Below are 14,637 nucleotides of genomic sequence, written 5' to 3' on the forward strand. Positions count from 1 at the left end.
TCTGTGTGCTCCCTGTCTGCCCCACACCGGACCTGCGCCTGGCCTGGGCCCAGCACCTGCGCACCCGGTCGGCCAGCGGCATTGCCCTGCGTCCTGCTCCTCGGGCTCTCTCTCCCTGAAGCTGGCCATGCCAGGGAGAAGGAGCTCCCCTCCCCACTGGGGACACCGTCTGCGGTGCCTCCGCTCGGCCTCAGCCTGCCGGGTCTGGGGGCCCCAGTCCTGCCCAGCCTGGGAGCCCCCTCAGCCCTCGCCGCTGCTGTGCCGGGACATGGCGCTGCAGAACGCCCTGTACACTGGAGACCTGGCGCGGCTGCAGGAGCTGTTCCCCCCGCACAGCACAGCCGACTTGCTGCTGGAGGGCCGGGCTGCCGAGCCTCGCTGGAGCTGCCACCAGAGGGGTGAGGGGCGGCCGGGGGACACGGGGCTGAGGGCCGGGGGCCTGGGCGGGCCGCACCAGGCGCAGAGGTACCAAGTGCTTGAGGACAAGGAGAGGTCCCGGGCTGTTTCTCTCCCACCCTGAGGCTTGCCTAAATCTTGGCCCGGGAGAGAAGTCATGCGGAGCCCAGAATAGCTCCTGCTGAACCCAGTGGCCAGGTCAGGCTCGGCTCAGGGACACGGAGACACTCTCCTTGCATCTGCTCCTGTCCCCTCCTCCTCTCCTCCTCTCTGCCTTTGGCCCCTGCCTCTCCTCCCTGAGCCCCCTTCCCCCACGCTCCCACGCTGCCCTCATGAGCTGGTCCCCAGAAGAGTGCAGGGAGCAGGGCGAGCCCCCGGGTGACCGACATGCCCTCTGTGCCAGGCTGGTGGAGAAGCCCAGCGGAGGGTCTGCAGAGCGCCCGGAGTCAGGCCCGGGACCCATCCTCACCCGCAAGGCCTCGGGACCCGCCTTGGCCTTCTGGCAGGCGGTGCTGGCCGGGGATGTGGGCTCTGTCTCCTGCATCCTTGCCGACTCCAGCACTGGCCTGGCTCCGGATTCCGTCTTTGATACCAGCGACCCAGAGCGATGGAGGGATTTCCGCTTCAACATCTGTGCTCTGAGTACGGGCCAGGGACACTGGGGGGTCTGAGCGGGAGAGGGAAGCCTGGGGCAGGAGCTCTGGGCTCTCTCTTCCCGGGCCCTGCCCACCTCCCCCGTTGCCTGGCAGCTCCTTGCCTCCCTCCAGGGTCTGAGGCCCAGGTCCCGTCTCTCCCTAGGAATCTGGTCGCTGACGTACAAAGAGGAGCTGACCACCCCACTGCACGTGGCGGCCAGCCGGGGCCACACGGAAATTCTGCGGCTGCTGCTGAGGCGGCGGGCGAGGCCAGACAGCGCCCCTGGGGGCCGCACCGCCCTGCACGAGGCCTGTGCTGCAGGCCACGCTGCCTGCGCCCACATGCTGCTGGTGGCAGGAGCCGACCCCGACATCCCTGACCAAGATGGGAAGCGCCCCTTGCACCTCTGCGGGGAGGCCGGCAGCCTTGAGTGAGTGACCCCCCGCCTCAACCCCCACTCCACTCGTAGGGGAGGCAAAGAGACGACCGCAGGGAGGATGAGGGAGCGTGTCGAGGGCTGGCAGGCCTGGTGAGCTGGGATGGAGGAGCTGGGGCTCAGGTGGGAGTCAGGATGCCATTTCCCCCCAGGCCATCCTACCACTGGCCTGGTGGGCTTTGGAATGGCCTGTACTTGCACCAGCTTCTGCTTCCCCAGGGCCGGAGGAGGGCTGTAGCAGGGCCCGGCTGCGTGGCTGGCGCGGGGGAAGTTGTGGCTCCTTTATGGGGAAGTGGTGTAAAGTTTTCATTTTTCTGAGCTTATGTCCCAGGCACTGTGCGAAGTACAACAGTAAATAAGGCACGATTCTGCCCTCAGGGAACTGACTGTCCAGTGATCCAGATAGGCTGTCGAGGATAGCAGGCCCCCAGTTAGGGTCTGTGGCGGTCCTTGAGGGCAGGGGCTGGTTCTCAGCTTGGCAGGTCTGGCATTTCCGTATTGGCAGGCACCCTCAGATAAATGGGCTCGGGGACTGAGCCCAGCTAACCAGACTCACAAGAAACCAATGGCTATACCCAAATGTAATAATGTATTATTTACTGTAGAGGATATTCCTTTACAGTGACCCAAATAATTGTGCCCTATGTGTAGGGGACCTTGGAGAATGAGTCCTCATAATTTTTTGATGAATATGGAATCCCGGCAAAGGGAGCCTTGGCAAATCTATGAACTAACTGTATATATGACAGAGGCCTTCTCTCTACTGACTACACACCTGCCAAATTTCACACCTTGCCCCTGAATGGCACCAGAGTTTTGATCCTTGGGTCCCCCTTTTGTGGACCTTCTCCCTCCTGTTAACCTCATCGGCCCTCAGAGGATTCTACTGACTTCCTCGTGTTATGGTTGAAGATGTGTTCTACATCAGCGTGGTCCAATACAAATATACCACGAGCCACATCTGTAATTTTAAAATTTCTAGTAGCCCTATCAAGGCATGAAAAAGAAAGAGGTGAAATTCATTTTTAAATCGTGGTAAATTACATGTAACATAAAATTTACCGTCTTAACCATTACTCAGTGTACAGTTCAGTGGCACTAAGTACATTCACACTGTTGTGCAACCATCCCCACCATCCAACTCCTGAACCTTTTTAATCTCGCCAAACTGAAATTCTGTATCCTTTGAACAATCACTCCCCCTCCCCCTCCCCCCAGCCCCTGGCAACTACCATCTACTTTCTGACTCTATGAATTGGACTGCTTTCAGCACCTCTTATGAGTGGAATCATACAGCATTTGTCCTGTTGTGACTGGCTGATTCCATTTAGCATAATGTCCTCAGGTTCATCCAGGCTGTAGCACATAACAGAATTTCCTTCCCTTTTAAAGGCTGAATGATATTCCATGGTATAGATCACATTTTATTTATCCATTCCTCTATTGATAGACATTTAGAGTGTTCCCATGTTTTGGCTATCGTGAATAATGCTGCTATGAACATGGGTGTATAAATATCTGTGAATCAAGTGAAATTAATTTTAATAATATATTTTATTTAGCACAATGTATCCAAAATGTCATCATGTCAGCATGGAACCAATATAAAAAGAACACATGAGATACTTTACATTCTCTTCTTGTACCAAGTCTTCAAAATTGGCGTGTATTTTGCACTCACAGCACGTCTCCATCAGGACTAGCCATCCTGCAAGGGCTCGGTGGCCACACGTCGCTGGTGGCCCCTGAATTGGACGATGCTGTTCTGTGCAATCCCACGTTTTTCGTTCTGGCCGTGTTTCAGCCCAGGCTCCCTGAGATCACACTTGGTGACAATCATTCCTTCCTTTTTTGAATAAGCAAGTGTATTTTTAAAATTATTTTGGAGAATTTCAAACATATAGAAAGGTGGACAGGGTAATATAATGAGCCCCCTTGATCCACCACCATCTATGCCACCCACTTCCCCCACCCAGCGCGGCCATTATGAACTCTTATGCTGACAGCTTTTCCGGCATTGTCTTATATGCCGCTCACAGCAGCCTCTTCGGTCTAGGTATTAGCAATTATCCCCATTCTATAGATGAGGAAAGTGTCACTCAAAGACGCTAAGTTCCCTTAGCCTTGCATTTCAGGGCACACATCTTGGCAGGCATACACAGTCTTCTGAGAGGACCACCCCGGAGCAAATCCGGCTGGCCGATTTTGGTTTTGTTCTTTCTGCCACTGCCCCAATTTCCATTTGTGCTCGCTGCTGCGTCCCCTTCGCCCCTCCTCCTCCTCAGTCCCAGCATGCAGAGCCCTGGCTTGAGAGAGGGCACTAAAGATGCTGCAGAACATTGCTGGATGCCTAGTGCCAGGCAGGATGGAAGGTGAGGAGCAGACAGCACCAGGAGCCACCCAAGGGTCCCCCCAGGTTTGCTGTGCTCAGACCGGCAGGAACGCAGGGGTGAAGGTCTGCACCCCATTTTCCTCCCCTCGGCCGTCTCGCCCTTACTAGGTGTGCAGAGCTGCTCCTGAGGTTTGGAGCAAAAGTGGATGGTCGGTCCGAAGAGGAGGAGGAGACCCCTTTGCATGTGGCCGCCCGGCTGGGCCACGTGGAGCTGGCAGACCTACTTCTCAGACGGGGGGCATGTTCCAATGCCCGCGACGCCGAAGGCTGCACCCCGCTGCTGGCCGCCTGTGACGCCCGCTGCACGTCCCCCGCTGATGCCGAGGCCACCACCACCCACTGCCTCCAGCTGTGCCGCTTGCTGCTCTCGGCCGGGGCCGACGCCGACGCTGCCGACCAGGACAGGCGGCGGCCCCTGCACCTGGCCTGTCGCCGAGGCCACGCGGACGTCGTGGAGCTGCTCCTGTCCTGCGGCAGCAGCGTCAACGCCATGGACTATGGGGGACACATGGCCTTGCACTACGCGCTGCAGGGCCCGGCTGCAGCCCTGGCCCAGAGCCCAGAGCGCACGGTGCGGGCGCTGCTCAACCACGGTGCCGTCCGCGTGTGGCCTGGGGCTCTCCCCAAGGTACGGGGCTAGGGCCAGAGGGAGGGCCACGAGAGCGAGGGCATGGGGAGACCCAGACCTGTGCTCCAGCTTGCTCTGGTTGCAGCACCAAACTTGGGCACATAGGTCAGTACTTTGGCTTTCATTCATCAAGTAAGCAAAACCCAACAGGGGGCAAACAGCACACCAGCAGGAGGGGTGTACGCGTGTGTGCGTGCGCACATGTATATACACTGTGTGCGTGTGCATATACACGTGTTTGTATGTGCATATGTGTTTGCATGTATGTGTGATGAAGGCAGACTGAGGGCACTGGGGCCAGATCATAAAGGATCTGAAAAGACAGAAGGAGCCAGGACCGATGCGGGTGGCAGGGAGTCGTTTCTTCATCAGGGGAGAGAGCTGTTGAAAGAAGCATTTAGGAAGCTCCCCCCGGCAGTGGGACCCTGAACATGAGACACTCCAGGCACAGGAGACACTCGCCCAGGGCAGAGTGATAAGCCTGGGTCATGAGGTTCAAGGTCTCCTGACCATCTGCAGATGGACATGGTCCCTGTTTCCAAGAGCTTAGCAGAACATACACCACCGAGACCAGCAGCTGCTATCCTGGCACCAAAGAAAAACACCTTTCACTGTCAATTTCCAATCTATGTCTTATTTTACATTGATATCCCCCGAGGTGGGTTCAGCTTGCAGACCTGTGCTACTGAGGCCCTGGCAGGGGACACTATCCATGCTGTGCCGTGTCTGGAGGGGCTATATAATATCACGGAGGATGCTGGACCTGGGGTGGGGACCCTCGTTCTCCAAGGAGCTGGGTCAGGATGGGTATAGGGCAGCAGGCTGCACGCAGGTTCCCCGCCCGGCACCCGGGCTTGAACCATCCAGCCCCGCGGGGTCCTGGACGCTCCCCTGCTGTCCCTGCCTCTCCCCTTCACTCATAAACCTAGAAGCATCTGTCTAGATTCCTAAGCAAGCCCAAATAGTTAAACAGCCCGAGAGTTCGGCAGATTGGTCTCCCCTTTGGGAAAATACAAGAAAATCAACAATTAACACTAATTAATCTCCTATTAACACCAGATAATTAGGAGACGAGCAATTCCCTGTAATCTGACAGTGGTTCTGACAGCTAATGATTCCCCCTTCGGGGAAGGGGTGGGAGAAGGAGGCAGAACAGCAAACGGATTTCCTGGGACCCCACTGCCTGTCCCTCCAGCCCTGTTCTGTCCACACTGCCTTGGGGACAGGCAGGCACAGCGAAGTGCCCCGTTCGTCCCTTCATCTGGGCTCCACGACATCCCAAGCGATCAAAAAGTCGGCATTCATCTTCCACAACCTGCAGCTGCTCCAGGCTTGGCTGGGGTGCCTGTCCTCCAGTGAGGAGCCCCTCCCTGCAAGGAGGCCTCTATGGCCGCACCTCCAGGCTTGGATTGCTGGAACTACAACTTGGGCAAGTTACTTAACTTCTCTGTGCCTCAGCTTCCCATGTCTGTAAAATGGGGATAACAATAGTCCATACCTTGTAGGGACGAGGATTAAGAGTCAACACACGTGAAGTGCTAAGAAAATATCTGGCATAAATTATGCACAATAGAAGTGCTAGCTGTTGTGCTGGTTTCCTGTCGTGGCCATAACAAAGTACCACAAACTGGGTGGCTTAAAACAATAGAAGTGTGTTCCCTTTCCGTTCTGGAGGCTGGAAATTTGAAATCCAAGTGTAGGTAGGGTTGGCTCCTTCCAGAGGCTCTGAAGGAGAACCTGTCCCAGGCCTATCACCTAATTTCGAGTGGTTGCCCACAATCCTTGGCTTGCTTGTAGATGCATCACTCCGATCTCTGCCTGTGTCATCACATGACATTCTCCCTGTGTGTCTGTGTGTCTGTTTTATCTTATAAAGACAGCAGTCATATTGGATTAGGACTCACCCCAATGACCTCATTTTTAACTTGATTACATCTGCAAAGACCCTATTTCTAAGTCGGTCACGTTTATAGGTACTGGGATTAGGACGTCAACATACCGTTCGGGGGACTCAGTTCAACCCACAAGAGCTGTTCCTTGGCTGTCTGGTCATCCTGCGTGGACGGACAGGGTACCAGCAGTGTGTGGTAACCCCTAGAGCACTGACGCATCTCTGACCCCTGCAGGTGCTGGAGCGCTGGTGCACGTCCCCGCGGACCATTGAGGTCCTGTTGAACACCTACAGTATCATGCAGCTTCCTGAGGAGGCCGTGGGCCTGGTGCCTCCTGAAACTCTGCAGGTCAGATTCTAGGACCCTGAACACACACTCATTCAGCCTGCCCCAAGAGACTTCCACCGCCTAAAGGGAAGCCCTGTGGGTCCCCCCACTCTGCCCCAGAGAAGTTACTCAGAAAAACAAAACTCACACTGTGAACCCCCAAAACACTCCCTACTTCTAAGAGGCTCCTGGAGACACCCACTGGCCACCAGCCTCCCCTCTTTAGGAGAAGTAGGTGCCACTTGTCCAAGACTCCTTCTGAGACCCTCGTTCTGCCCCCAGAAGTACCACCATTTCTACTCCTCCCTCTTGGCCTTGGCGAGGCAGCCCAGATCGCTGCAGCATCTGAGCCGCTGTGCCCTCCGTGCTCACCTGGCGGCCTGCCTGCCCCACGCCCTGCCCCGCCTGCCCCTGCCAGCCCGCCTGCTGCGCTACCTGCAGCTGGATTTCGAGGATGTGCTCTACTAGGTGAGCCCTGGGCTCTGTGGACAGTCCCAGCCACTGGGGGCTGGGGTGGGGGCGTGGGGGGAATGGGTCGGAGGCAAGAGAAGAGTTGGGGGCAGGGCCCTAGACAGAACCACCCAAATTTCCAGACCACCGGACGTCTCTGAATCCACAGCTCTCCTTCCAGATGTCCGCTGCCTTTTGAGAGAGCCTGAAAGCACACGCCCCATGCCCTAGGGGATGCCAGCCCACGGCTCACAGCGCCTGGAACTCAGGACTGAGTTCAACGGATTCAGGTCGAGGTGGCCCTCTGAACAGGAGGTCCAACTCCACAGGCAGATGTGGATGCTGTCATTCCCACCAGGAGAGGCAGATGGGCCATGTGACCAGGTGACATCTGATGGAGAGAGAGCCGGGACTCACGGCAAATGATATATACTCCTACTTGGGGGTCCCCTGAGGCCCCCTCCACCTTGTCCAAACCCTGTATGCACATTAAAAATCTCCAGGCCTGTGTTACTTGGTGCTGTCTCCAACAGCCCTTCCTCTGAGCTGGCTGGCTCACAGGGCACTCGAGATGGGCAGATTTATGGGGTCTCCCTGGATCTCCCCCATGGTGCCAGCTGTATGGCATCCACTAGCTATTGAGGGACCCCCGGCGGACCTGCCCCTCTGGCCCATGCTGTGGGGGGATAGCCACCAGGTGAGATAGTATCAGAAAAGGGCTGAAGGAGAGCCAGCAAAAGGACAGGGGAGCAAAGAGGCTTGTGTAGGGCAGAGCCGCTGCGGAACGAGGCAGTGCAGACAGTGGGGCAGCACGGTAAAGGCAGCCTTGGGGTTGGGCAGTGAGGTGAGGGTCAGGAAGACAACGGGAAGGTGGGTGCACAGGCCAGCGAGCACCACAGGGTAACCACGGTTCAGGTGAGAGTGAAAGACCCAGGTTTAGAAAAACCAAAACAACTCTACCTACTGCCTGTCCTGTAGGTCAGGGAGCACCAGATGCACACCTGGTTCCTGCCTCTCTCGTAACTGCTCCTTCAATTAGGCACGGAGCTGAGAGGTAACACCCCTGCTCTGCCATTCTAGTCCCAGCTCTGCCATTAACTTGTGGAACAGAAGTCTCGTCCCTTCTCTGGGCCCAAGTTTCTGCATGTGTAAAACAAGAGAGAAGGAGAGAGTCCCTGAGGGTCTTTGCAGTACCAGGATTTTAAGGACTTGTAGGCGCCCCCGGCAGCCAGGAGGCAGCCTGCAACCCCTGGAGGGAGGTGGAGCCGCTCGGAGCCACGGAGCAGCCAATCCAGTGCACTCTGATCCGTGACGTCAAGGGTCGCCGGACGGATTTCCCAGGGCCCCGGAGTGCGCACGCGCCGGAGTTCACAACTTTCCCACCCGCCGCCGGGAGCGAGGCGGCAAATGGCGGGGCCGAGAGGGTGCGAGGCGGCGGGGGCGGGGCCTGGGCGAGACAGACGGCGCGAAGCTCGCGAGGGCGTCGAGAGGGCCGCGGAGGTGAGCGGACCTTGATTCCCACCTGGCCTCACGGGCCTTGGGCTGACCGCCCCGTTTGGGCTGCCACGTGGGGGGCGCGGGGCGAGGATGGGACCGCCCGACGGGAGGGGCTGCGCCTGGAGCCCAGGCCCACAAACAGTGGGGGCCGACCGAGGCCTGGCCCCTCAGTTGTAGACGCTCCAGGCCGGGCCAGTCACCACAGGCCCACCTCACAGGGGAAGTGGGCGCAGGCGAAGAGACAGGGGTGAGGAAGCGGCTTCTGGCCGGGCTTGTGGTCACGCGGGTTCCACTCACTGCTTGGGGCCTCCCCCGGGGAGCCCCGTCTTATCCCAGCTCTGGGTCCTGGGGAGAACGCCCCCCTGGCCATTCGTTTGTTTAGCAGAGGTTTGAGTGCCTCCTGTGGCCTGGGCGCCGGCGACACAAAGGCCTGGCTCTCTGGTCCCCACTGGAAAGTTCACTCCAGTGGGGACAGAGACACTATGCAAACAGACGGGAAAGTATCAGAGGGATAAGCCCTTCGCAGAGGAATTCCTCGGCGATTGACCAAGAGTGACTGGGGGCTATTTCAGTTCAGGTGACATGGGAGCCTCCTCTTTGAGTAGGTGACATTTAACCTGAGGCCCGAGTGACAAGGAGGAACCAGCCATGTGAGTGGTGTGGGGAAGAGAGGGGAGTGACATGAACTGATTTCTGTTTTGAAAGATGGCTCTGGCTTCGGAGTGGCTTGGGGGAGGGGAGGGGAATGGAGGGATGGGGGGAGGGAGAATCAGAGACCAGTTAGGAGGCTACTGCAGCAGTCCGGGCAGAGATGGGAAAGCAGTAGGTGAGACTTGGGACTCTTTCTGGAGACTCATTGGGACTTGTTTTTTTGTTTTGTTTTTGTTTGTTGTTGTTGTTTTTATTTTTGGCCACACCGCGCGAGAATGCGGGATCTTAGTTCCTGGACCAGGGATGGAACCCCCCCCCCGACCCCCCGCCACCTGCAGTGGAAGCACAGAGTCTTAACCACTGGACTGCCAGGGAAGTCCCTCAGTGGGACTTGTTGATAGAGTAGATGTGGGGGGCTGAAGGAAAGCATAATCCAGGATGACTCCCCTCCCCTTTTTCTTGGCGGAGCAAAACTGGATGGATGGTGGTGCTAATTACTAAAGTGGGGAAGATGAGAAAAGGGCAGGTGGTGAGGGAATCAGAAGGTCTGTTTGGGAGATGTTAAGTTGGAGCTGCCTATTAGACATCTCAAAGAAGCTGTGTTACATGGTCATTTGGATCTATGAATTTGGTATTCAAGGATAAGGACAGGCCTGGGGATATAAATAGGGAGGAAATGCATGTGTTTGCATGTGAAAAATGTTTAAAGCTCTGTCCCAAGAGAATCCTGACTCTCAAGGGGTTGACTTTCCTGAGAAAGTCCTGTTTGTGCATTTTGATGGAAATTCTAGTTCATTCCCATCCACGTCATTCATTTTGTGCTTGCTGAGCCCCATGTTTTAGGCACTAGATATACAGCTATGAATGAGACCTGCTCCCACCCTCAGTGAATTTTCCATGTGGTCTGAGAAACAGGTGTGTGAATAACGAGTTCAAATACAAGGGGGCAATGAAGTGAATGCAAAAGACGTGTGGGAGCGGGAGCTGAGGGCCTGAGGGGTAAGACAAGGATGGGGCAGGGGCCTGGGAAGACTCCACAGAAGGCGGGGTGCCTCTCCAAAAGTGATTAGAAGGGGGAAGGATTTCTGACCGTATCTGGAGAGCACTGGTTCCTTGCCAGATGCCTTTTTAAGGAGGGAGGGTGTAAGAGGAGAAAGGCAATGTGGAGTGGTCAATATGAGAGGCTGCTGCCCAACTTCACGCATTCTCCCCTTAGCAGGGCAGTGTTAGGAAGGTCCCTTCTGGGGTTAGACATCCAGACACTCTTACAAGCCAGGGAGCTTCCTCCTCAGCCTCCTGGCTGCGGCTCCCGGCGGGCCCAGAACCTCTCCCCGGTAATTGCTTTCCGTAATGTGTTTGCTCCAAACCAATTTCACGCCTCCGTGAGGACTCCGCCCTGCACTGGAGGCGCGGACCTCCCCACCACCAACCTACCCGCGTGTATCACGTGCGCACACACAATCGGCACACATTTAACACGATACACAGGGTTCAAGTACCTAGATACAACCACCATACATGAACCTACGCGTGTGCGTACTAGACTTGAAGACCCTCGTGTACAGTCCCCCTGCCCAACCAGTGCACTCACAGTTAAGTCCCCTGCAGCGCCCAGCGCTCTCGCCCTTGGACGGCTCACCTGGTGGTGTTCCTTTGCCCTCGGCGCGTCTCCTAGACTAACGCCAGGGGGCGCTGCAGTACTCCGCACCTCTTTCGAGGTGACGCAGTTGCGCGCTGCTGCCACCAGAGGGTACCCGCGGACAGAGCCCGACGTTCCCCACCGTAAGTGGACGCTGTCCCGCCAATGAGTGAGGCGAAGGTATATTTGGATTTGACGTAAGAATACTTCGTTCCTTCTGGCTGCTGGTTTCCAGTCTGTGAAGGGGAGACCAGATGATGGGGTCGACATAGGCGCAAGCAGAGAGGGTAGATTCGAAATAAAATTCCTCTGTAAGAGCATTTCCCCAACTGGTGGAGTAGTGAGATGGGACAAGTCAGCACGTGGGCAGTTAAAGAAGCACTTTTAGCCTTCCATTTTAGACAGTGAGGGGAGGTGCTTACCTACATGGGCCCGTTCAGGGTTTCAGTAGGAGAACCGCAGAGTTTTCTTCTCAGTAAAGCAAGGAGCCAGCTCTGTTCAGGTTTGATAGTGACAGCTTCTGTCCTTGGTACTGATGGGAGAGTAAGAAGCAGTTTTTGGAGAGCCACTGATTTGGGGAACTTCCATAATTGACCACCCTGATGTTCTTTGTCCATTTAGTGCAGGAAGAACTCATCTGGAAGGTTATTTCCTCATATTCACTTGATCCTTGCACTGGCTTTCTGACAGGGCAGAGTAGCTATTAATTGCTCTCTCTCTCATGGATGGAGAAGTTAAGTCAAAAAGGGACCAAGGTCACATGGCCCAGAGAGGGGTTAGAACAGGAACTTAACTTCAGGTCTTTTTACTCCAGCCAAGGCTCTTTTCCTTTTACCATGCAGCCTCAGTTCCACGGTCCATGAAAGGGCAGGGAAAGGAAATGGGCTGCTTCAGTTGCCACTATGTATGTGAGGATTTTATTCTAGTTTAGCTACTGAATGTCAAGGACTGGGCAGAAGTCACACTTCATGACCCCAGCATGGCAAGGGAACAGATCGAGGATAAAAGTGGATTATAAAGTACAGTATCTAACAAACACACACCACACCAGGGCAATACAAAGTCCCCGAGGTCTCACGTGCCTCATTTCAGAGTTGGTGGCCCACTGGGATTTGTTGGCAACAAGCTTTAAGCCTGTACTCTCTGTGCCAGCTTGAGCAGAGAATTCCACTTTACTGAGTATAGTTCTGGGCAATAAGCTCTTGGCTTGAACTGGGTGACATACATCTTCAAGATCAGAGGGTCTTTAACCTTGAGTCCTTGACAATGCATGATCCATTCTATCCCACCAAAGAGTGACAGGCCTATTAAAGTGGCCTTTTACTGGGGGGACTAGTGGGAGGGAGATGTTTCAATATATATCCTTTTGAGCTTTTGGAATTTTGTACTAGGTGATTTTATTACCTATGCAAAAAGTGAATGCAGTTGCTTTAAAAATGGCTCTTCCTTCAGCTTTATTTGATTGGTGGTGTTACTGCTCATACAGCTTTAATTTCGGTGATTGTGGCCCAAAGTTCCCTTGGTAACTTTTCAAGCCAATAAACCTCTGTTATGTACCCAACACTGTAAAGCCATCACACCAAGTGCTGACCTCTCACTTTTTAAGTACAGTACACTTTTTTAAAAATTTGTTTATTATTATTTTGGCTGTGTTGGGTCTTCATTGCTGCGCGCGGGCTTTCTCTAGTTGCGGCAAGCGGGGGCTACTCTTGGTTGTGGTGCGTGAGTTTCTCACTGCGGTGGCTTCTCTTGTTGCGGAGTACGGGCTCTAGGTGTGCAGGCTTCAACAGTTGTGGCATGCGGGCTTCAGTAGTTGTGGCGCACAGGCTTAGTTGCTGCGCGGCATGTGAGATCTTCCCGGACCAGGGCTCAAACCGCAGGGCTCGAACCCATGTCCCCTGCATTGGCAGGCAGATTCTTAACCACCGTGCCACCAGGAGAGTCCCTACCATACACTTTTGAAGTCTGGTCTTCCATACTGGTACCGTGCAATGCTTGGTTAGTTTTACAAAGGGTTCTGAAGAATATCTTTAGGAGGATGGACAAGGATTATCGTAGTACTTTAGGATTCTGTTCCCAGACCTGAGTTAGGGCACCTCTTCTTTCTCCCTGGAGCCATCTTCCCACCAGACTTGTCTCTCGGAAGCTTCACTGAGTTCAGTGTAGAGCCCAAGATGGATCAGGACCGCACGGAAACCACCCTCTTCTCCCTGTACCACTCTGATGCCCTGTCAGTCAAGCATGAACCAAGAAGGTTTCCTTCTAGCGTCCCACCCTCTTCTGTCCCACTCTGGTGACAGGGTTTTTCAGGGTGCTGACTTTAATACATCAGCCTGACATGAGCGGTGTTCATAGGCCAACACAACACTCCTGATGTGAACAGAGGTCACTGAGATGCAGAGTTCCCACTTGCCCCACTCTCTCTTGGAACGCTGAGACTCTGGTGTAGGTTTTCCTCCTCACCTAAACCAAATAACTTCTTCTGTTTAGATTGCCTCTTCCTAAACTTGCCTGGCTTTGCTACTATTAATTTCAACTTGCTTGGCTCTCCCTGGCCCCACCTGAGTAACAGTTTCCCAGTGACCAGATGACCCTCATTTAGCTGGCCAGGCTTGCTCTGTGTCCTGAAGCTCCGGTCACTCTTCTTCTGTTGACTTGCCTGTCTTAAGTCTTTCTTGCCCACTGACCTGAGGCTGCTATCAAGCAAAAGTGCCCATGACTTTTGCCTCCAGATTGACAAGTCTACTTCTGGGAATCAGGAGGAGGGGGAGGGTAAAAGGCGCCGCCATTTCTGTGTCGGAGAATGGGGGAGGTGAGCGGAGTCATCTGCAATTAGCGGCTAATTAGCGCTGCTGACCCTTGGGGCTCATCAGCGCTCCTGGGGCCAGCCCCCAGCAATCAGCCAGGGCAGGTCGAGAGTGTCAGGCCCGGGAATGAATAGGGCTCATCAGCGGCGCTGGAGTCGGGGAGCCAATCAGGGAAATTAATAGCGGAAGAGAGGGAGAGAGAGCGAGGGAGAGAGACCGAGATAGACAGACAGACAGAGATACAGATTTAGGCGAGAAATGAGGGGGGGGGGGCGATAGAATAAAGCGGATGGGATAGGGAGTGAGAAATAGGAATAATCCGACAGGAATAGGGATAGAAACGAGGGCAGGAAAGGGTGGGAGGAAGGAAAAGAATGTAAAGGATGGGAGGAAGATGGAGGGAGAAGGGTGAGAGGAATGGTAAGTACTTGACTTACAGTGAGGGCACTCGAGGAAATTACCCGCAGAGGCCAGAGCGAGGGACTCAGGGAGTGCGCGACGGAGGGGGAGTGAGGAAAAGCCAGTGCCAAGAGGGACCAGGGGGAGAGTGTGAACGCGGGCTGCCGAGGAGGAAAAGGGTCCGAGCCGAGGGGCCCGCGGAGGAGCGCGCCCCCTGCCGTCCCCGCCTCGCCGCCCCGGGGGCCGCCGAGGTCCCGTCCGCCCGCCGCGCCTTGCTCTCGGGCCCGCCCTGTCGTCCGCCCCAGGGGCCGGGGAGGGGGCGTCGGGGGCGGGGGGCCACGCTGGGGGACTGGCCCGGAGTCCGACGGAGGGCGGCGGCCCGGGGCGGGGGGCTCTGTGGTCCGGCCGCGCCCTCGCTGCGCTCTCCGCGCTGGCCGCCCCGCGCTCGGTCCGCGCCGGGCCCAGAGCTGGGTGGGCAGAGTGGGGG

General features: G+C 55.7%; 1 protein-coding gene across 4 annotated transcripts; it reads left to right on the plus strand.

The window, feature by feature from the left end:
• Positions 1-56: 56 nt before the first annotated feature.
• On the plus strand, positions 57-7,670 carry ASB10 (ankyrin repeat and SOCS box containing 10). Of its 4 annotated transcripts, none has more exons than XM_059933034.1 (6): positions 57-398; positions 1,195-1,462; positions 3,969-4,488; positions 6,615-6,728; positions 6,990-7,175; positions 7,339-7,670. In XM_059933034.1, exons 1-5 carry the CDS (start codon positions 128-130, stop codon positions 7,173-7,175), a joined length of 1,359 nt encoding a protein of 452 aa, XP_059789017.1. In that variant the 5' UTR covers positions 57-127; the 3' UTR covers positions 7,339-7,670. The 4 variants fall into 4 exon arrangements, with proteins under 4 accessions (XP_059789017.1, XP_059789016.1, XP_059789015.1 ...); XM_059933033.1 differs by lacking the exon at positions 57-398 and adding an exon at positions 536-1,038 and having other exon boundaries at positions 7,301-7,670; XM_059933032.1 differs by lacking the exon at positions 57-398 and adding an exon at positions 536-1,038 and having other exon boundaries at positions 7,327-7,670.
• The last annotated feature ends 6,967 nt before the right edge of the window (positions 7,671-14,637 follow it).

This window comes from Balaenoptera ricei, chromosome 9 (genome assembly GCF_028023285.1).
Source record: "Balaenoptera ricei isolate mBalRic1 chromosome 9, mBalRic1.hap2, whole genome shotgun sequence".
Lineage (NCBI taxonomy): Eukaryota > Metazoa > Chordata > Mammalia > Artiodactyla > Balaenopteridae > Balaenoptera > Balaenoptera ricei.